The 20,739-nt window shown below is 52.3% G+C and overlaps 1 protein-coding gene and 2 long non-coding RNA genes across 6 annotated transcripts in view; 1 reads left to right on the top strand and 2 right to left on the bottom strand.

The window, feature by feature from the left end:
- Nucleotides 1-216: 216 nt before the first annotated feature.
- COX4I2 (cytochrome c oxidase subunit 4I2) lies at nt 217-6,124 on the bottom strand. 3 transcript variants are annotated; one of them, NM_001270956.1, is given in 5 exon segments: nt 217-453; nt 2,378-2,509; nt 3,335-3,499; nt 4,902-4,983; nt 6,039-6,115. In NM_001270956.1, coding segments are annotated over 4 exon segments (516 nt in total). In that variant the 5' UTR covers nt 6,039-6,115; the 3' UTR covers nt 217-316.
- Nucleotides 6,125-6,735: 611 nt separating this feature from the next.
- Nucleotides 6,736-9,819, bottom strand: LOC138920226 (uncharacterized). Its single transcript, XR_011431055.1, has 2 exons — nt 9,713-9,819; nt 6,736-9,307 (listed from the first exon to the last, which is right to left on the bottom strand). It is a non-coding gene; the product is annotated as an uncharacterized lncRNA (long non-coding RNA).
- The window catches only part of LOC138920225 (uncharacterized), a 24,290-nt gene continuing 11,506 nt past the window's right edge, over nt 7,956-20,739 (top strand). Inside the window, exons 1-2 of one of the 2 annotated variants that reach the window (XR_011431053.1) lie at nt 7,956-8,093; nt 8,291-8,552. This is a non-coding gene — a long non-coding RNA (uncharacterized lncRNA). Of the gene's footprint in view, nt 8,094-8,290; nt 8,558-20,739 lie in introns of both variants that reach the window. The other variant, XR_011431054.1, reaches the window with a different exon arrangement.

The raw sequence follows: 20,739 nt of genomic DNA, 5'->3' as shown, positions 1-20,739 counted from the left end.
GCCTGAAATGCCTTCCCTTCTCCTTCCTGCCTTTCCTAATCCCCCCTATCCTTTAAGACTCATCCCCAGCCACTCCTCCTCCAGGAAGCCCTCCCTGACAAGCTGGGCTCTGAGCCCCCGGAAAGTGGCTTATTCTTGCCCCTCACCTGCTGTACCGCCTAATTTTAGGTGTCCTGTAGGCTTTACGGGAGGTAAAGACTGAGGCGGAGATGAAAGGCAGGAGACAACAGGTCAGCTTTATTGGGGTTCAGGAGAGGGGAGGGGCCTCCACAGCTCCGGGCTGGGGTGAGGCTGCAGGAGGAGCCTGGGAGGCCTGTCACTTCTTCCACTGCTTCTTCTCATAGTCCCACTGGGAGGCCAGGCCTTGCACGGGGTTGCCCTTCATATCCAGGATGCGCTGGAGCTGCTGGGCCTTCCACTCAGCCGTCAGGGTGATGGGCTTCTTAGGGAACACTGCCAGGAAGGCATGTGGCAGGGACAGGTGGCTCAGCACCCTGCCAGGCCTGCCGCCTCCCGCGGAGCAGGCTCTCCAGTCACAGGGCTCGGGTGTCCTGCGCTCAGGAGCTCCCTCCACCCTGTCCGGCCCTGCCTACCATACTCCTTTCTGAAGTGTCACTCCAGGGCCCTCAGGGTTCTGATCCCAGCTCTGCCTTAGATCCCCTGTGGGAACTGGGCCAAGGCCCTTCCCCATTCTGAGCCTCCGTTTCCTCACCTACTCTGGGGCCCACTGGCAGTAGGAGCACTGGTTTAAAGTCTGTCTAATCCACATCCCAGCTCCACCACTCCATCGGTTTGTGACCTTGAACAAGTCACTTCATATCTCTGAGCCTCAGTTTCCTTACCTGTCAAAAACAGGTCCCATCCACCAGGGTTGTGGGCTTGAATGAGTTAGTACTTACAAAGCAGCTGGCACAGTGTGGGACAGATGTCAAGCCCCTAATCCATGAGCGCTACCATAATTACTGAGTGCGCTCCCACTTATCGGGGAGGGGCCAGGATGAGAGCGTTTCTTTCGCTTGCTGAGGGGTTGGGAGTAGGAGGTGGGGTAGGGGTGTTCGCTTTACAAATCTGGGCAGAGAACACTCAACCCAGAGGCTGAAGCACTCACGGAGGCATTTTAGGAGCCTTGACTGTGGATCAGGGAAGGCCTGGGGGCCGGAGCCTGCAACACCACTCACATCCTACTTCCTGGTCCCTCTGCCCCTGAGGCTCACTCAGCCTGACCTCCTTCCCTGGTACTTTCTATCCCAGCGGGTGGGCAAGAGAGAAAATGTCTTTATGGGCACCTGTTAGTACCACACATTAGGCTAGCCTAGAGTTTTCCCAAAGGCTCTCGTTTCATCCTCACGCAAGGTAGGAATTCCCATCACAGTTTTGCAGAAGAAGAAACAAGATCAGGTGAAGTCACTTAAGGCAGAGACTGCCAGCTCTTCCTGGTCTCCTCTCCCTTCTTCCAGAGCAGTGCTTCTCAGACCTGAGTGGGCATCAGAATCACCTGGAGGTCTGTTAAAACACACACTGCTGGGCCCCACGTTTCGAGTGACTGACAGTAGACTCAGAGGAGGGCTGAGAATTTGCGTTTCTAACTAGGAGCCAAGTGAAGCTGTTGGTCCAGGGACCACACTTTGAGAATCACTCTTCTGTGGTAATAAATGGTCAGCTGGGTATGTGACCACCTAGCTAAAGACTACATTGCCCAGCTTCCCTTGTAGCTATAGTCATGTGATCATTTTTAGCCAATAGGATGTGAGCAGAAGCAGGTGCATGAAATTTTTGGACCTTAGCGACGAATGCGTCCTCCCTTTTCCTCTTCTTGACTGGAATGTAGGCTTTATGGCTGGAGCTGGAGCAGCCATTTTGTATGTCAAGAAGGAAGCTGCATGTTAAAGACAGCAGAGCAACAAGACAGAAGGAGCCGGACATTGTGGAGTCCCCCTACTTTCCCTGGCGTTTTTTGTGAGAGAGGAATAAAACTTCCATCTTGTTTAAGCTCTTGTATGTTGGGGACTCTTTGTTAGACCAGCTGAAACAATATACTGAAAAGCTCACGGTTAATAACAGCAATCAGTAACACCACCATTCATGACTATGTGCCAGGCACTGGCCTGCAGCTCCCTCATGAAATCCTCACAAGAACCCTAAGATGTAGGCACTATCATTCCCATTTTACAGATGAGGGAATGGAGGCCCAGAGAGGTAAAGGCCCTACATTCCAACCTAGCAGCTGTGCTCTGCCCGTCTCCCTACACCTCCCTGGGGGACTTTTCAAAAATCTTCAGAGGAGTGCCAACATAGTTCCCTTATAAGAGCTTGGCTGGTGGCTGTGGCCACAAAGGCATGGCCCAGGGCTGCAGCCGGGTGAGGCATTGCCACTCACCATAGACCCGCTGCCACCAAATCAGCAGAGCTGTGAATCCACAGAAGAAGAAGACACAGCCCATCACTGTCTTCCACTCATTGGAGCGGCGATTCATCTCCGCAAAGGTCTCGTGGAACTGGAGCCGGTACACTGGAGGCAGGTGGGGGCGGGGAAGTAGGGGTGGCAGGTGCATCCATTCCAAGGACCCTGGGCCAACTCTTGGCCTCAGGGAGTTCAGCCTCCCCCTCCCTGCAGCAGATGCTGTGCAGTCAGCAAATTCTTACGGAGCATCTACTCTATGCAAAGCATGGCCAGGAGCTAGTGACAAGGCTCCAAATATCGGAGTCAGCCTGGGGCACTTCTGGTGGGCAGGAATTGGAGTCACACATCCCTCCTGCTCCCCAGGGTCAGGCCCCCTTCTTTCCTGGCCACCTCACCGCCTCTCTCTGTTCCTTCCCCTACAGCACTTACTGATGCCTAGGACCCTCCATGCTCTTCCGCTCCCATACCCTTACCCATGCTGTTCCCACCACCTGGCAGCACCCTCAGCCTCACCATTCAAGGTCAACTAGAACATGCCCTCCTCTGGAAGGCCCACCAGGATTTCATCTCTCTCTCCTTTGGGTCCTCACAGCCCCTTGAACACACTTCACCCTCGCCACATATCCTATATTACAGTTATCTGGGCTTGTGTTGGTTCCCCCACTGGACTGGGAGCACCCTGAGGGCAAGAACCATCCAGGTGATTCACTTTTATGTCCCCAGGATCGCCCAGCATGAGGCTGTGCACAAAGAGTTGAGTGAATAAAAGATGCATGAACAAGGAATGTGCTTCCCCCCTCAGATGTGCATTCAGTATTTGGGGGGGTTCTGGCTGTCTTGGGGGGGTCTTCCTGCCCACTGCTCCCTGACAGACGCTTCTTTTCAAAGTCACCCCCAGCCCACTCTCCCCCGCCAGCCCCACCCTAGACCTACAGGCCACCTTCTCGGCGTGGCTCAGCTCGGTCCAGCTGCCCTTCTCCTTCTCCTTCAGGGCCCGCTGCTCCGCATTGAGCTCTGTGCAGAAGGGCTCGTCTGGCATGGGGTAGGAGCGCTGGGCGTGGTAGTTGGTGTAGGGGGGCATCTTCCCCTTGCTATGGGCTGTGGGCACAAGGGAAGAGCTGAGTTCAGGCTGCCCCTGGGACATCCCAGCACTACCCATAATATTAATAAAGAGGGCTGCATTTATTGAGCACTTCCTGTGTGCCAGGAGCCATTCTAAGGCCTTTAGATGAGTTGACTTATGTACTCCGCATCACTCTGAGCCAGGCAACACTGGCATCTCCACTTCACAGATGAAGAAACTGAGCAGGTAGGTGACTTGCTGAAATCCACAGAGTAATAAGGAGCCGGGCCAGGGCTGCAGTTCAGCCCCTCTGGCTTCAACTCCCCTGCTCTCCAGGGAGATCTGAGCTGACGAGGGCATGTCAGGCAGAGGCAATGGGCGGGCGCAGGCTCAGTGAGAGGAGCCTGAGAGTCCGATGTGAAACTGCTCTGCACGCTACAAAGCGCTGTCCATCTGCCTTTGGTGAGTGGTCAACGGTACGGCTTTGGAGTCAGCTGGGTTTGAGCCCCAGTTCAACAGCCCCTTTACCTCCCTGTGCTTCAAGGTCCTCACCTGGGAAGCGGGGCTGATAGGAGAACCTACCTCACACTGTTGTGGGAGCTCCAAAATAATACACTCCAAAGGCTTAGCACACCGTAGCTGCTCTGTAGATGACACTGATCAATCGAGGTTGGTTTCACTACTGGCTCCCATTCCTGGAAGCTTTCCCTGATGGCCAAGCCCTGGAGGGCTCCGTGTGGGTGTCCAGAACAAGGCTGGGCACTAGGAGGGTCTCAACAAAGCTTCTTCTGTTTATTGTCACCAGAGATGCCCACAAGGAGGGCATTGGTACCACCTTACCAGGATAGCATTGGAACTGCTTTGAGCGAGGAGTCCTGGCTCTTTTAATATCTAGGTCTTCGGGCCTCAGTTTGTTCATCTGAGAAATGGAGATAACAGCACAACATCCACCTCACATGGTTGTTGTGAAGTCTAAATGTGTTAATCTGTATAAAATGTTTATTGTAGCTTGGGGTGCACAGTCAGGGCTCAATAAACGTTATCTGTTATTATTCCCCCGAGGGTCAGGACGGCCCTTCTGCTATCTGGCTGAAGTCTCTCCTGCTTTAGGCCTCTTTCTTCTAACTAGCACTGACACCAGGGTCTGGAAAGGAGGTCCAAGTTTCTGTCAGCACCCTCCACCTCAGGACACAAAGCCCTCAGGGGCCTGAGGTTTGGGGTTTGGGCCCTGAGCAAGCTTGGAATGGACGGAGCTGCTGTCTGCTCACCCTGTGAGCTCCATTTCTTGGAGGAACGTGGCCCAGGACCAAGGAGCAGGATTGCGGGCAATGGCTCTGGGCTAGGCCCAGGGCACCATGAAAGGACAGGGGCAGCCGGCAGAGGACTCCTGCCCCTAGCCTCAGAGCTAGGCAAGGGAGGCAGATGTCCAGGTCTCACCGGTGTCTCCTGGGCTGTGGATCCCTCGCGATCCGAGTCCTCCTCTCCTCAGCACCAAGCTCCAGGCAGCTCTGAAGAACATCTGGGGGTGGGGTGGATGAGTCCTGCCCCCACAGTGCCCTCTGCCCTACTCCTCAGGGCCCAGACAGAGAAACCCTTTCTCAGGAGTTGTGGGAAGAGGGCAGGATTTCAAGGTCACCTGCATGCCCATGACCCTTCTAATTTTGCCTGATATCCCTTTGGGGGTAGATGGGGATCGGAGACAGTTGGAACCCTCTCCTGGAACCTCAATTCCCATCTGAGAAGTGGGAGGAGGCCTGACTCTTAAGGCAGGATCTGAACAGTTTGGGGCTGGAAGCCTGGGTTCTGGTTCCAGCCCCAGCTCAGCCTGGCCAGGTTGGGAAACCTCCTTCAGTTGTTTGCCCCTAGACGAAAGTGGGTGGGAGGCCAGGTAGGGAGGGAGCTGGTCCTGGGGCTACCTCTCTTCCCTACAGGGCCATCTGCCAAGATCTCTGCACAGATGGTCTGGCCCCCACCCCTTCCCCCCTAATTGGCTGCCTACGTGCACGGAGAGCCTGCTCTGCTAGAACTGGTGGGGGAGGGGGACAGACGGAGCCCAAGCCCAACCCCCCTCTCCCCCAGGGAAGTCCCAGGGTCTCGCATCCCATGGAGGTGGCTTTAGAAGAGGACAAGGACCAAACTGGGTGAGAGGGAGGAAGAGGAGCACACATGTGGGGACAGGAAGGGGGTATCCCAGTTCTGGAAAGAGAAAGGGCTCCTCATATCTGGGGAGAGAGAGGGACACCCCATAAGTAGAGAGAGGGAGGGGGTATACCATACGTGGTAAGTGGGAGGGGGCCCCCACATCTGGGAAGGAAGGGCTCCCCATCAGTGATAAGTAGGTGGGGGCGCGCCACATACGGGGAGAGGGAAGGGGTAATCTACATTCGGGGAAAGAGATGGTGCCCCATATGCAGACAGAGGATAATTCCCCAGGAGTCTCAACTCTCAGCTGCCAGAAGACTCCCGACCCTCTTCTATGGGGGGACCACAAGAGCACCGACCGGGTGGTGAAAGCCGGAGTCCAAGCCGCATCCCCACCCTCCCCAGCTGGGGCTCGCCCACCCACTCACTCACCTCGCGGCTCGCGGCAGCGGCAGCGCGACCCGGGTCTGCCAGGCCAGTAACGGAGAATGCGCTGCTGCCGAGGGACCAGAGCGCTGGCGCCCGCCAGGCCCGCCCCACAGCCTTTTCCAGGGCCGCCCCCTCGTGGGAACGTCCTGCCTCGACGGGGCGTGGGAGCGCCCAGCCAGCGTCCCTGGGGGCGCCCCAGCCCACAGCCTGGAGAGAGGGACTGCAGAGTGACGCCCGGCCACAACACCCGCCAGTGGGGGTCCTGCCTCTGGAGACCCCCAGCCCACAGCGCCCTGGGACCCAGCTGGCTGTGTGTCCTGGGTTGGCCCAGCCCTGAGTTGGGAGGTCCCAAGATCTACATCTTCCTGCCTCCCTACCTTGCTCATTGCTGTTCCTTCTACCTGGAATGCTCTCTTAGGGCCTTTGCAGACCCAAGTCTTGCCAGCTTTCCAGCCCAGACCCGATACCTCCTGCTCGAGGAAGCCTACAAGCATCTAGAATCTAGGAGCTGGCCTGTGGTGTACCGCCTCACTCTCACGGCCCTATACTCAATGAGAGGTGAAAAAAACCCTCCTTCTGGGGTTCAAATCTTAGCTGAGTTCCTGGGGTTTTTTTTTCTATAAGAGGGAGCTAATGATAGCTCCTACCTCACAGGGCTGTGGTAAAGATTGAACAAATCAGTAGAAAAGCATCAGGCACGTTGATTCAAGAATTATTTATTAAGACCTATTACAGCTGGCATTTATTGAGTGTCTATTATTTACTAGGTTAAATGCTTGGGGATACAGAGTCAAATAAAACCAAACACAGTCCCCACTCTTATAGGGCTTACAATCCAGTTCCAAGCAGAGAGAAAGACCTGTGCAAAGGCCCAGAGGAAAAAAAACACGGGTGTGTTCAAAGAACAGAGAGAAGCCATCTTGGCCAGAGTGTAATGGGCAAAAGGGAGAGTTGGAGAGAGGCTGGACCACCAAGCAGAGCCTCATAGGCCATGGTGTGGATCTTGGATTTTATTTTAAAGATGGGGCGCCCCCAATGGTAAGGGGAGTGATGTGGTTAAATGGAGCAGAGCATGACTTCAGTAATGTGGCCTGGAAGTGTTGGAATACTGATGGGGGGTGGACTGATGGGTAAAGGCTGTGGGTCCCTTCTGTGCCCTGGAACCAGAGCTTTCTAGGTCTCCTGGCCCTGCCTCCATGAGGTGTGCCCAGTGCCCACCCATCCATCAGGGTTCCTGTAGCCCAGTGAGGCGATAGGGACCCACTCCAGCCAGTGTCTGGAGGGGCTTAGTCCCTGGGGGGCAGACGAGCCTAGAAGGGCAAGGACTCAGTGGAAGGTGCTAGAGAGACTCTAGAGTGGGCAGGACGCACGTCACCTCCATTCAGGACTTTAGCGGCCACAGATATAAAGCTGCGAGAAGGCAGCGTGGGAGGCTCCTGGATCTCCAGGAGACCCCCAACTCCCAGGACTAGCTATGATTACTCTTGGGAGCTGCTCCTCCCCCTTCCCCATGACCAAGGGAATTTAGAGACCGCAAGAGGACCACTTTACCTCAAGGATGCGGACTAGGGTGTTCTAAAGAGTAGCCCCATAGCCAGAGGACAAGGGAAGATCCTCCTTCAGGCAACCTGGGGAGAACATGCTTTGAGTCTTGTCAGATCTTTCTGGGGGCAGGCAGGTGCTGGCTGCCCAGAGGGAGTGGCTGATGTGTAGCCTCTACTGCTGCCATGCTGGTCGCCAAGCAGCGCCATTTCTGGGCCTCAGTTTCCCCAAGCCTCACAGGGCCTCCCAAGGGAAGGCATTTGGAGAACACAGCCCTCTGTTCTGCCCTGCCCTCTCCCACCCCCGCCTCTGTGGGAACTCCAGGCCCCAGATGTGGGGCGATGCTGTGATAAGGAACATCTGTTGGGGAAGCCCGCCCCCAGAGCTGAGCGCTATGGGATGGAAGAAGGCCCTGGGCTGCTCAAGGTTAGTACAGGGCAGCACCACTGCCTGTGGGGCGATGCAGAGCAGCGTCTGGAGGTCTGGAACCTGGGAAGAGATAGACTCTCCCATGAGGTAGGTCACTCAGGGGTCCCGGGGCCGAGGAGTAGGAGTCTTCCCCCGGAAACCTTGGTGGGCACAAGACGGGAGGGACCTCTGGACGGGGCATTACAGGCCACTCACCGCGATGTGAGGGCCCTACGTGTGACTGCAGGCTGAGATTGCGGAAAGAGCAGAGCTAGGAGGTGAGAGGGATCTGTCCCTTTCCGCAGGTCCCGAGGTTCCGACCCGCCAGTGGGAGCCGCTACAGAAAGGGGCAGCCCGCATTCACCTGATCAGATCCAAGAAGCCCCCGAGATTCTGCCGAGATACGCAAACCTGAGCCACATACCTGAGCTACCCTGCCGGGACGATCCCCATTCAGGCTCTCGGCTTCACGCAGGACCCGAGAGCGAAAGCAAGCAGAGGTGTTGGACCAAGCGTCGCACACCTAGACTCTCAGCCCCTCAGGAGCCCCTTGAACAGGGGGAGGAGGTGTGGTAAGGAGGGGCGGGACCAATGACTGCAGGGCGGGGCCGGAGATGGAGGGTGGATGGGGCCTGGGATAGAGCGGCGGGGAAAAGGTAGACGTGGGCGGGGCTTAACCTTAGGGGCGGGGACTGCACTGTAAGGGTGGGGTCAGGGAACAGCAGGGAAACGGAGGCACCAAGGGGGTGGGGCCAGTTGGGCGTAAGGCGGGGCCGGTGAACAGAGGGGGCGTGGCCAGGAATGGGGAGCGAGGCCTTCCGCTCCGCAGCAGTAACGAGGGCTACGGCGCAGGCTCGGTGCGGGTGCCGTGATTCCGGGACCCTGAGGCCTGCAGGGTGACGGGCGGCGCCAGCATGAGGGCGCCCGGGCGGAAGCGCAGACTCGGAGGAGTCTCCGCGAGTCTCGGAGGAATCGCAAGAAGACCCGCAGCCCCAGGGGCCACTCCTGAAAGCGTTTCTGCAACAGTGGACAGGAGGGCCGGGTCAAAACCAACGCCGAACCAGGGCTGCCACGGGGACCGCCGCTAAAGGCGAATTTCCTGGCCCTGGGACCGATCCCGTGGCGAGATCAGGGGTAGGTGGACGCCCTTGGCTGGCTTTCACTGAGATGGGACCAGTGACGAGATGGAAACCCGGAAGATGGAAACCTCCTTCGCGGGTCTGATCTCCTCTGCAACGCCCTCGCCTAGGGCAGACGCACTCGGGCGGAGAGATGGAGCCGGCTGGTGGCAGCCCAGGCAGCAACGGCGAGCCGTCCCTCACCTAGGGCACGAAAAATGTGGGAAGCTCGCGGTGTTCAGCCGGAAAGGGAATTCCTTGCAGAGCAGGAGGGACGATGTTTGAGGCTGACCCCTCTAGCTGTCACTCATGGCCCCTGAGCCCCGCCCTCACCACCCACAAGCGGGCCTTATTCCAGGTCCGCCACCTGCCTTGTCACTCGTACTACGTCACCTACGTCCCCGCTTCTCCTCCCTCCTTCCCTTCCTCGAGCTGCCAGTCATTCCTCCCTGGCCCCTTGAACAGTCATTGTGCCCGCTTCCCGCTGGGCTCCAGCTGGTAGTCCAGCGTCCGGCCATCTCCAGCCCTACCTTGTCCTGTCAGTTATCCCTGGTCCCGCCCAGCTCGTGTCCCTGTCCTAGCTTAGCCCGGCGCCGGCCTCGCCCCTACCTGAAAGGCTCCTCCCCGGTCGCTCAGCCCCGGGCCCGCCCTGGTCCTGTCCGTCACTCAGGCAGTGCCTTCATAAGCCACGCTAGACCCTCCCTCGCCCTGGCCCCACCTTGCTCTTGCGGTCATCTCTGGTCCCGCCCCCGCACGGGGACCGCCGCCCCTCTCTAGCCCTGCCTTCGCTGTAGTCCAGCTCGCCACCGCACGCCCCAGCCGCGCCCCACCCTGTCAGTCAACCAAGCCCCGCCCCGCGGTCCTGCCCTGTCCGTCACTCCTCTCAGGCTCGCGCCCGCCCCAGCCTCGCCCGACTGTCCCGCAGGCCCCGCCCCACCAGCCACCCGGGCCCCGCCCTCTCCGGCCCGCTCTGGTCCCGCCCCTACCAGGCGGTCCGGGAGGGTGCAGGCCGGAGCCCCCTAGTCATCGGCGTTCCCCAGGGGGGGGAGGACCGAGCGTCCCGCGAGTTCTGACCGCCGCAAGGGCGCCGAGCGTCCCGATGGGTATCGGAAGTCACCAGGAAGGGCGCGGCGGTGGGGGTTTCAGCAGCAGTCGAGTCCCAGGGCCAGGAGCCTGGGTCCTCATCACCACCCCTCGCCTGGACAGATGTATACAAACGACGTGCAGACGACCCCCTAGCGAATATGGGGCGGGAGGGGTGAAGCTGGGCCGCTGGGAGGCCCCCGTCTGAGGTTCTAGTCCCCGCTCCATCCTCTGCTGGTTTCAGTCCCTCCTCCCCGGTTCTCCCATGGCCTCGGTTTCCGCATCTCTGTAATGCCAGTCGCACTCAAGCTGTGCTTGGGAGCTGTGAGGGTGAATGCGATGGTCTGAGCGGGGATTCTCCGGGAGGCACCCACAACAGCGACATATCAGCCAAGCCATGGATGAGGCTATGAGTGGAGTGGGCATCACCTTGAGGTCCAGCCCAATGCTCTGCTCTGACCAGCAGCATCACCCCCAGGGAATAGTCCGATTTGGCAAAGGGCTGAGGGTGGTGGGATCCTGGGGGTGCAGGAGGTCGTCACCCCTGGGGTAAGCCCTGGTCCCTTCAGATCCCACTCTGGGGCTCCACACTAACCTGGAATGGTCTGCAGCTTCTGCTTCAGGTCTCCCAGGGGCCTTCTGCACCACAGGCCAAACAGGGGCGTGCACAGGGTAGGATGTGAAGGACACTGGCCAAGTCTCAAGGTCCAGTCCCTTGTTTTCTCTGGGACACAACTGGCTCCTGGATATGGGGATATGGTGCCCTGAGGTGGCCCGGGTCTTTGTGGGAACAGCCTGATGGAATCCTTGAGCCTTTATCAGCACCCACTTGCCTCCCAATAAACTCCTTAGCCTGGCATTCAAGGTCCTGCCTGCCAGACTCTCCAAATGCAGCTCCCCCATCAACCTCTCCTCCTCTGCTACTGCCTCCTCTGCTACATGCTAGCCTCCAGTTCTTGGAGCACACTCCACTCTTGCCCATGGCAGGGCCTTTGCGACCGATCTTCCCTCTGCTGAAATGCTCTTCTCTCAAGAGCAAGTCTCATTTATTCCCACTTCGTTGTTTCCATGTGAGAAAGCTTTACTGAAGCCACATACCTCTTCTGACCCCTAGACCTAGGCTATGTCCTAAAAACCACTTTATCAGTAACTGTGGCCTCAAGAACATCTCCAATCCCACATGCTCTTTTTACAATGTGACCTTGACACTCCTGCCATCCAGTTGTGGGATCTATGTCCCCATTTCTTGTACCTGGGTGTATCTCTGTGACAGCCTTAAACATTGAACACAGTGATAGTGACGCTATGTGAATTCCAAAGCTGGATCATAAAAATGAAATGTACTACTCTCTTGGGACACTCTCTCTCTTAGAACCCAGCCACCATGTTGTGAGGAAGCCTAACTAGTCTATGTGGAGAGAACATAGAGAGAGGTTATATGTAGTGTTCTGGCTGGCAGCCCAGCTGCGGTGCCAGCCTACAGCCAGCCTCAACTTCTAGACATGTACATCTCCAGATGACCCCAGCCCCTGGCCATCAAGGCCCCTCAGCCATCGAGTCTTCTCAGCTGAGGCCCCAGACATGGTGGAGCAGAGACGTGTCATCCCTGCTGCGCCCTTCCTGAGTTCCTGACGCACGGGATCCGTCTCCATCACACAGCTGTGTTGCACACTAAGTTTTCAGATGGTTTGTTATCCAGCAGTAGTAACTGGAACAGCAGTCGGATGTTGATTTCAATAGACCTGACTCCGCATTTGACTCAGTTGCTTCAGAACTTGGGCAAGAAAGGGGGTGTTAGGTATTGACACCTAAAACCGCACCCTTGTCCTTCAAATTTCAGCTCGAATGTCATCTCCTCAGAGAGACTTTCCCCGGCCCCTGTGGAAAGCGCCCTCCCTAATCAGTCTAGATGTATTATCTTCCCAGCACTTTTCATTTTCCAAAATTACGCACGTGGAAACCCACAGCCTTGGTGGCCTGCATGCTGTACACGCCAGGCCTGTTCACTCAGGTGCCTCCACCTCCAGACTGGGATGAAGTGGGATCTGGCTGTGCAATGGACTGGATGTTTGTGTCCCCTTGAAAGTCATATGTGGAACCTAATTCCCAAGGTGATGGCATTAGGAGGTGGGCCTTTGGGAGGTGATTAGGTCCTGAGGGTGGAGCCCTCAGGAATGGGATTAGGACCCTTCTAAAGAGACCCCAGGGAGTTCCCTCGCCCCTTGTGCCATGTGAGGTTACAACGAGAAGACGGCTGTCTATGAACCAGGAAGCCAACTCTCACCAGATATGGCATCTGCCAGCACCTTGATCTTGGCCTTCTGGCTTCTAGAACCGTGAGAAATAAATTCCTGTTGTTTACAAGCCATTCAACCTACGGTATCAAAAGAGCTGGCTTGACAGCTCTTAGTTGTTCATTGCTCTCATAGAGAAGTGCAATTGATTTTTGTATATTGACCTTACATCCTGTGACCTGCTAAATTCATTTATGAGTTGTGTTACTTTGCTAGGGCTGCAGTTATAAAGTGCTGCAGGCTGGGCGACTTAAGCAGCAGAAATTTATTCTCTCCCAGTTCTAGAAGCTAGACGTCCAAAATCAAGGTGTCTGCAGGGTCGGTTCCGTCTAAGGGCTGTGAGGGAAGAATCTATTCCAGGCCACTCTCCTTGGCTCACAGACAGCTGTCCTCTCCCCGTGTCTCTTGACAGTGTCATCTCTCTCTGAGTGTCTCTGTGTCCAAATTTCCCCTTTTTATAAGGAGACCAGTCATAGTGATCTTTTCAAAGAATCAGCTTTTGGTTTCATTGTTTTACTGTGTCCAATGTCATTGATTTTTGCTCTTTATTTCTTTCTACTTGGTTTGGGCTTAATTTGCTTTTCCTTTTTCTAGTTTCTCAAGGTGGAAGCTTGTATTATTGAGTTGAGACCTTTCTTCTTTCCTCGTATAAGCATTTAATGTCATAAAATTTGCTCTTAGCTCTGTTTTAGCTGTATCTCACAAGTTTTGATATGTTGTATTTTCATTTTAATTCCGTTCAAAATATTTTCTAATTTCTCATGAGACTTCTTCTCTGACCCATGGGTTGTTTAGAAATGCATTATTCTGGGGCCAGCCTGGTAGGACAGCTGTTAAGTTCGCACGTTCCGCTTCAGCAGCCTGGGGTTCACCGGTTCGGATCCCCGTGTGAACCTACGCACCACTTGTCAAGCCATGCTGTGGTGGGCATCCCACATATAAACTAGAGGAAGATGGGCATGGATGTTAGCTCAGGGCCAATCTTCCTCAGCAAAAAGAGGAGGATTGGCAGCAGATGTTAGCTCAGAGCTAATCTTCCCCTGCACCAAAAGAAAAAAAAATTTTGTTGTTCAGTTTCCAAATATTTGGGGGGTTTCCAGATATCTTTCAGTTCTTGATTTCTATTTTAATTCTCTATGATCAGAGAACATACTTTGTATCATTTAAATTTTTAAACGTTTGTTCAATGTAAAAGGCCCAAAATATGGTCTGTCTTGGTGAATGTTCCATGTGCACTTGAAAAGAATGTGTTCTGTGCTACTGCTATGTAGAGGTCTCTATAAATGTCAGTTATGTCAAGTTGGTTGATAGGATTATTCGGGTGTTTCATATCCTTGCTGAATTTCTGTTTTATCAGTTACTGAAAGAAGAATGTTGACATCCACAAGTATAATTGTGATGTCATTTCTCCTTTCAGATCCATCAGTTTTTGCTTTATATATTTAGAAGCTTTGTTGATAAACACATCCACGCTTAGGATTGTCATGTTTTCTGGTGAATTACCTTTAATCATTATATAATGTTTCTCTTTATCCCTGGTGATTTTTCTTGGTCTGAATTCTACTTTGTCTGTTATTAATGTAGCCACTCCAACTTTCTTTTTTTAATTGTGGCATGTGGGACACCGCCTCAGTGTGGCCTGACGAGCGGTGCCATGTCCGCACCCAGGATCCGAACGGGCAAAACCCTGGGCCACTGAAGCACAGCGTGCGAACTTAACCATTCGGCCATGGGGCTGGCCCCCCCGTTTTTTTCTTTTTTGATAAGAGCGAATTTAGATCTACTATTTTATTATTTTTTTGATTGTCTCCTCTTTCCCCCTCTCTGTTCCTCCTCTCCTGCCTTCTTTTAGATTATTTGAGTACCCTTAGTATTCTGTTTTAATTTATTTATTGGCCTTTTGGCTATCTATGCTTGTATTAATTTTCTCTAGGGTCTATGGTTTCCCTAGGGATTACAATATACATACTTAACTTTTGATGGTCTATTTAGTGTTAATAATTTACCACTTCAAGTAAAACATAGAACCTTTTCAACCCTCAGGTGCCTTTCCCTACTTCCTTTATGTTATAGCCGTCATATGTATTGCATCTAAATACCCCAGAAAATGTTATGATTTTTGCTTTCGAGGCATATATTTTAAAGAACTTGACAGGGGAAAATAATCTATTATATGTACTCATATATTTACCTTTTTGTTGCTCTTCTTATTTCCTGAAGTTCCAAGTTTCTCTCTGGGATCATATCCTTTCAGCCTGAAGAACTTTCTTTAGCATTCTTTTAGAACAGGACTACGGATGCTAAATTCTCCTAGTTTCCGTTGCTGAGAATGTCTTTATTTTGCTTTCATTCCTGAAGGATGTTTTTGCTCGATGTTGAATTCTGGCTCGACAGCTCTTTTTCTTCCAGCACTTTAAAGATGCTCTTCTGCTGTCTTCTCACCTCCATGGTTCGATGAGAAATCTGTAGTCATTTGAATGATTGTTCCCCTATATGTAAGTGTCAGTTTTCCTCTGGCTGCTTTCAAGATTTTTTTTCCTTTTTGCTGGTTTTTGGCAGTTTGATTTTGAGGTGTCTGGGCATAGCTGTCTTTGAGTTTATCCTGTTTGGAGTTCGCTGAGCTTCTTGAATCTGTAAATTTACATTTTTCACCAAATCTGGGAAAATTTCAGTCATCATTTAAAAATGTTTTCCTGCACCAATATAGGACTCCCGTGACATGAATATTTGATTTGTGATATTGTCCCACATGTCCCTAAGTCTGTTCAGTTTTTTAAATATTTTTTCTCTGTTCTTTAGATTGGATCACCTCTATTGATCTAGCTTCAGGTTCACTGAGTCCTTCGTCGCCTCCCCTCTGCTAATGAGACTACCCAGTGAATTTTTAAGATCTGAGATATCGTATTTCTTCAGTTCTAAAATTTTCATCTGGTCATTTCACTCTTTTTTCTCCCTTAGTATAACCCCGTGATTCTTCTTCTTCTTTAATCATTTTATTAAGGTGTAACTGACATACAAAAGGCTGTAGACATTTAATGTATACAACTTGATGAGGTTGGAGATAAGTATACAGTTGTGACACTCTCACGACAATCAAGGCCATAAATTTATCCATCACCTCCAGAAGTTTCCTCCCGCCTCCCCTTTTTTTAATATTGATTTCCCTTTTGTGGTTAGAGCGCTTAACATAAGATCTACTCTCTCAGCAACTTTTTAAGTACACGATGCATATTGTTAACTACAGGCCCTATGTCGTATAGTAGATCTCCAGAACTTATTTGTCTTGTATACTGAGACGTTGTACCTTTTGACCGACAGCTCCTCACTTTTTGGTTCTTTTTTTAATCATTTCTGTTTCTCTGCTGAGAACGTCTGTTTTTCCATTCATTTCTGAAGTGTTCATCTTCCCCTCATGGAGGAGGGTTATAACACCTGCTTTGAGGTCTTCGTCTGACAGTTCCAACATCTGGGTCTTTTCATGCTTGGCATCCAGTGATCATCTTTCTGTCTGAGGATTGGTCGGATGTTCCTTGATGAGTAACTTTGCATTGGATCCTGGACATTTTAAATAGTATCTCGTGAGACTCTGGGTACTGTTAAAAGCCTCTGCAGAACTTTTTTTTAGCAGGCAAATCTGGTTAGGTTCAGACCACATGTTCTATGCCACCTTCTGTGGGCAATGGTGCTAATATCTGTTTTATGCTCAAAGCTGTGCTTTGCTGTTGCGGTCTGCCTGGTGTGGGGTTAGTCAGGGCTTGGGCAGTGTTTTTCTGGTCGTTCAGGACTCAAAGTCTTTGCTCTCCTTTTTAGGGTGTGTTCCACACACGCACAGCGTGGGGTTGAGCCCCGGACTCGCATTGGTTCATGTGCAGAATTAGAGGGTTCCCTTTATTCCCCTTTCCCGCTCCAGGATTTCCTCTACATTCTCTGGCTCCCAGGCACCCCTTTTCCTGGTCCCTGGTCAGAAATATGAAATTCTCTCAGAGTTCTAACCACCGGCCCCTCGCTACTGGGCCTGTCCTCGGGGCAAAGCAGCAAGAGAAAAGAGAAAAAGTGAGGATTCGTCCCACTGTGTTCACACGATAGGGGCTCCATCTCCAAGTTCTTTTCTCCAGAGGGTGGGTTTCTCTCTCAACAGGACTAGAACTGCAGAGCAGACTGGGGCTGCCGTGGCTCAGGGCCAGCGAGAGCAAAGGTTAAATAAAACTGCTAACGAGGATTCTCCTTGCACTCTCTGGCTCACGGGGGGCCCATTTTCCTGGTTCTCTGGCCAGAATATTAGGCTTTTCCATTGGAGTTTTTGCTGCCCGTGTCAACTGTGCAGTGTCCTGATTCAGAGCACCCTGGCCTGAAGCAAGAAGATAGAAGAAGAAAATTAACCAGCAGGGTGGCCCCGTGGCGCAGTGGCTAAAATCACACGCTCTGCTTGGGCAGCCCAGGGTTTCGCTGATGGAATCCTGGGCGCGGACATGGCACCGCTTGTTAAGCCACACTGAGGCAGCGTCCCACACGCCACAACTAGAAAGACCCACAACTAAGAATATGCAACTATGTACCAGGGCTCTTGGGGAGAAAAAGGAAAAATAAAATCTTTTAAAAAAAAAAGGAAAGAAAATTTACCAGCAAACTCACCACTGCCATACTGGTTATTATTCACATTTTGACTTTTCAACCCCAATCTGCTCTCTATTACTTATTCTACAGAGCTCTTCCTTAAGTAGTTGCCTTTTGTATTTGTCCAGAGTTTTTGGTTGTAATCAGTGGGAGAGATGGGTAGGAGGCTTACTCCAGCTTAGCCTGAATTATCTCTCTCTCTTTTATTTTAGTGTCTTTTTTCCTTTTGAGATAATTTTAGACTTACAGACGTTGCAAAAATAGTACAGAGGGTTCCTGTATGCCCTTTGCTCAGCTTTCCCTTTTGTCGACATCTTACAAAACGACAGAATCCTGATCAAGACTAAGAAATTAACTTGGTACGTTACTACTAAGTAAAGGACAAGAGTTATTGGGATTTCATCCGTTGGCCTGCTAATGTTCTTTTTCGGTTCTAGAATCCAATCTAGGATCCCACATCACATTTAGTTGTTGTGTCTTCTCAGTCTCCTTCAGTCTGTGGCCGCTCCTCAGTCTTTCCTTCCTTTTCGTGACCTTGACACTTTGAAGAGTACCAGCCGCTATTCCGTGGAATGTCTGTTAATGTGGGTTTGTCTGAGGCTTTCTCATGATCCAATCAAGGTTATGCATTATTGGGAAAAATATGACAGCAGTGATGTCATGGCCTGTCTCAGTGCATCCTACCAGGGGTACGTGATATTGACATGTGTAACAGGTGATGTTAACTTTGATCACTTGTCTAAAGTAGTCTCTGCTGGATTTCTCTACTGTAAAACTACTATTTCACCCTTTGTAATTATTAAGTGTATTAAGGGAGATACTTTGAAACTATGCAAACATCCTGTTTCTGCTTCAGGTTTAACCCATTGAATTCAGCATCCTGGGGTGGATCATTATGTTTACAGTCAGCACGTAATAAGTTACAGTCATGATGACGATGACTATGATAAACTGGATCCCACACGAGTACTTGCCAGCCATGACCTGGAACTAGCTTTTCCTCTTGGAGCCTCAGCTTTCTCATGCAGAAGTGGGGTAATTATGGATCTGACCTCCCTGGGTTGTGGAGGTGTTGAAATGAGGTACTGGCTGCAAAACACCCAGCACAGGGCCTGACACACAGTAGGCATCTCGGGATGGGCCGTCATTGTTAGAGGACTGAACTGTGGGAGAGACGGCTCTGTGTGCAGGTTGGGAGGTGGCAATATGGGGCAAGGAGGCGCTCTGAAGGCACTGGGTGGGAACGATCTTAGAGGAATCCTTGCAATTGATCTGGAAAATGATCAAGAAGCTGCAGAGGGGGTGTCGTTGCCGGAGGTTGGGAAGAGAGCTTGGAAAACTTCCCAAGGTCTACCAGCTTTCTGGATGAGATGACTACAGATAAAGCAGCCTTGGAAGACATCATTGGGAGGAACTTATGCAAAATCTGGAGGCTGGGACCCAGAAGAGAGGCCATGGCAGGTGAGCACTTACTGGAGAGACCCTGATGCCACAGTGGGCCTTGGTGACCAAAGACACTCTCAGTCCCCTCTTCCAGGGCTAGCAACCGGGCTGCTAGGGGATGGCAGGAGGCTGGGTGCCCCTCTTCCCAATGCCAAAGTGTCTGTAGGATTGTCCCAGAAACCCCACCCAGCAGGGCGAAGGGAGCTGGACCCTAGAGTGTGGTGTGCATACATCTCTTCACCCACTGTCTCATTTATTCAGCAAGTATTTACTGAGCACCAACTGTGTGTCAGGCTCTGTGCTAGGCAGTGGGCATACAGCAGAGAACAGAGCAGCTTAGGGAGCGCCCATTCTAGAGAAAGGAGACACGATAAACAAGGAAACAAACGCGATTGTTCTGGTTATGTTCTATAACCAACTACCCCAAAACTTAGTGGCTTAAAGCGACAGCCATTTCATGACATCTCACAGATCCTATGGGGCAGGAACTCAGGGAGCACTGGGTTGGCGATTCCTCTGCTCCCCGTGGCATCAACTGGGGTCCCTTAGTGGGACTCAGCTGACCGAGAGCCTGGTCTGGAGGATCTAAGATAACTTTGCCCAGACATGAGTGACTGGAAGGCTGAGCTCAGGCACAAGTGTCATCGGCAGGCCCACCCACGGCCTTGCCGCATGATGGTCTCACGGCAGGCTGACACGGCGCCCACCTCCTCCAGAGGGAGCGCCCAGGAAAACCAGGCAACAGCTGAATGGCCTTCACGATGTAGCCTGGGAAGTCACGTAGCATCACTTATGCCATAATCTATTGGTCAAAGCAGTCACCAAAGCCCATCCAGTTTCATGGGGAGGGGACATAGACCCGCCTTTCCATGGGAGGAATGTCAAGGAATTTGTGGCCATTTAAAAAACACTGCCAGGGACCAGCCAGGTGGTACAGCAGTTAAGTCTGTGCACTCCGCTTCAGCGGCCTGGTTCGCCCGTTCGGATCCCTGGTGCAGACTTACGCACTGCTCATCAAGCTATGCCGTGGCGGGCGTCCCACATATAAAGCAGAGGAAGATGGGCAGGGATGTTAGCTCAGGGCCAATCTTCCTCAGCAAAAAGAGGAGGATTGGCAGCAGATGTTAGCTCAGGGCTAGTTTTCCTCAAAAAAAAAAAAATTCATATGAAAAATTCAAAAGTAAAAAACACCGCCAGGAGCATCATAAACCATTCAAAGTGCACAGAGAAGTTAAGCAACTTTCCCCAAGGACAATTACAGATGTGAATGATGCTAAGAAGGAAACAAAAACCAGGGTGAATGGCAGAGAATGAAGGGAGATGGTGTGGTCAGGGAAGACCTCTCTGAGGAGGTGATGTTTGGGCTGAGACTTGAATGACAAGAAGATTTGTGGGGCGAGAATTTCAGGCAGCAGTCACAGCATATGCAAAGGCTCTCCAGTCAGGAAGAGTAACCGGAAGGAGACTGAGTGCCTGGAGCGCAGGGATGGAGGGAAAGTGCGGGAGAAGGGTGAGGACTCAGGCAGGAACCAGACTTTACTGTGCCTCGTGAGCCACAGTAAAGAATTAGGGTTTTCTTCTAAGAGCAACTGCAAGCCACAGGAAACAGGCAAGCAAGCAAGTGATGTGATGTGCCTACATTTTAGAAGGATCCCTCTGGCTCCCGTGTGGAGAACGTGGGGGCAGTGGTAAAAGCAGGGAGACCAATAAGGAGCCTCCTGCAATGTCCAGGTGAGAGATTATGGAAACCAGGGCGATGGCCGTGGGGATGGGCAGAAATGTGTGGATTCAGGATACATACAAAGGGCTAAAACTGGCTGACCTTGGAGATGGAGTGAATGTGGGTGTGTGTTTGTCTGTGAGACTTTTTTTTTTGCTGAAGCAGATTCGCCCTGAGCTAACATCTGTGCCAATTTTCCTCTGTTTTGTATGTGGGTTGCTGCCACAACATGGCCGCTGACGAGAAGTGTAGGTTGGTGCCTGGATCCAACCCCAGGCTGCTGAAGCCAAGTGCACTGAACTTAACCACTAGACCACCAGGCCGGCCCCTATGGGATGGTTCTTTTTTTTTTTAAGATTTTATTTTTTCTTTTTCTCCCCAAAGCCCCCTGGTACATAGTTGTGTATTTTTAGTTATGGGTCCTTCTAGTTGTGGCATGTGGGACGCCAGCTCAGCATGGCTTGATGAGCAGTGCTGTGTCC

This window comes from Equus caballus, chromosome 22 (assembly GCF_041296265.1).
Source record: "Equus caballus isolate H_3958 breed thoroughbred chromosome 22, TB-T2T, whole genome shotgun sequence".
Classification (NCBI taxonomy): Eukaryota; Metazoa; Chordata; class Mammalia; order Perissodactyla; family Equidae; genus Equus; species Equus caballus.
This window is presented reverse-complemented; position numbering and strand designations above follow the sequence as displayed.

Excerpts from the sequence above, each read along its gene's own strand:
- COX4I2 (XM_005604417.4), bottom strand. The coding sequence starts at position 4,983 with ATGTTCTTCAGAGCTGCCTGGAGCTTGGTGCTGAGGAGAGGAGGACTC. Across the intron at positions 3,500-4,901 it reads CCACAGCCCAGGAGACACCG|CCCATAGCAAGGGGAAGATG; the intron begins GTGAGACCTGGA and ends TTGTGCCCACAG. Across the intron at positions 2,510-3,334 it reads CCACGCCGAGAAGGTGGCCT|TGTACCGGCTCCAGTTCCAC; the intron begins GTAGGTCTAGGG and ends ACCTGCCTCCAG.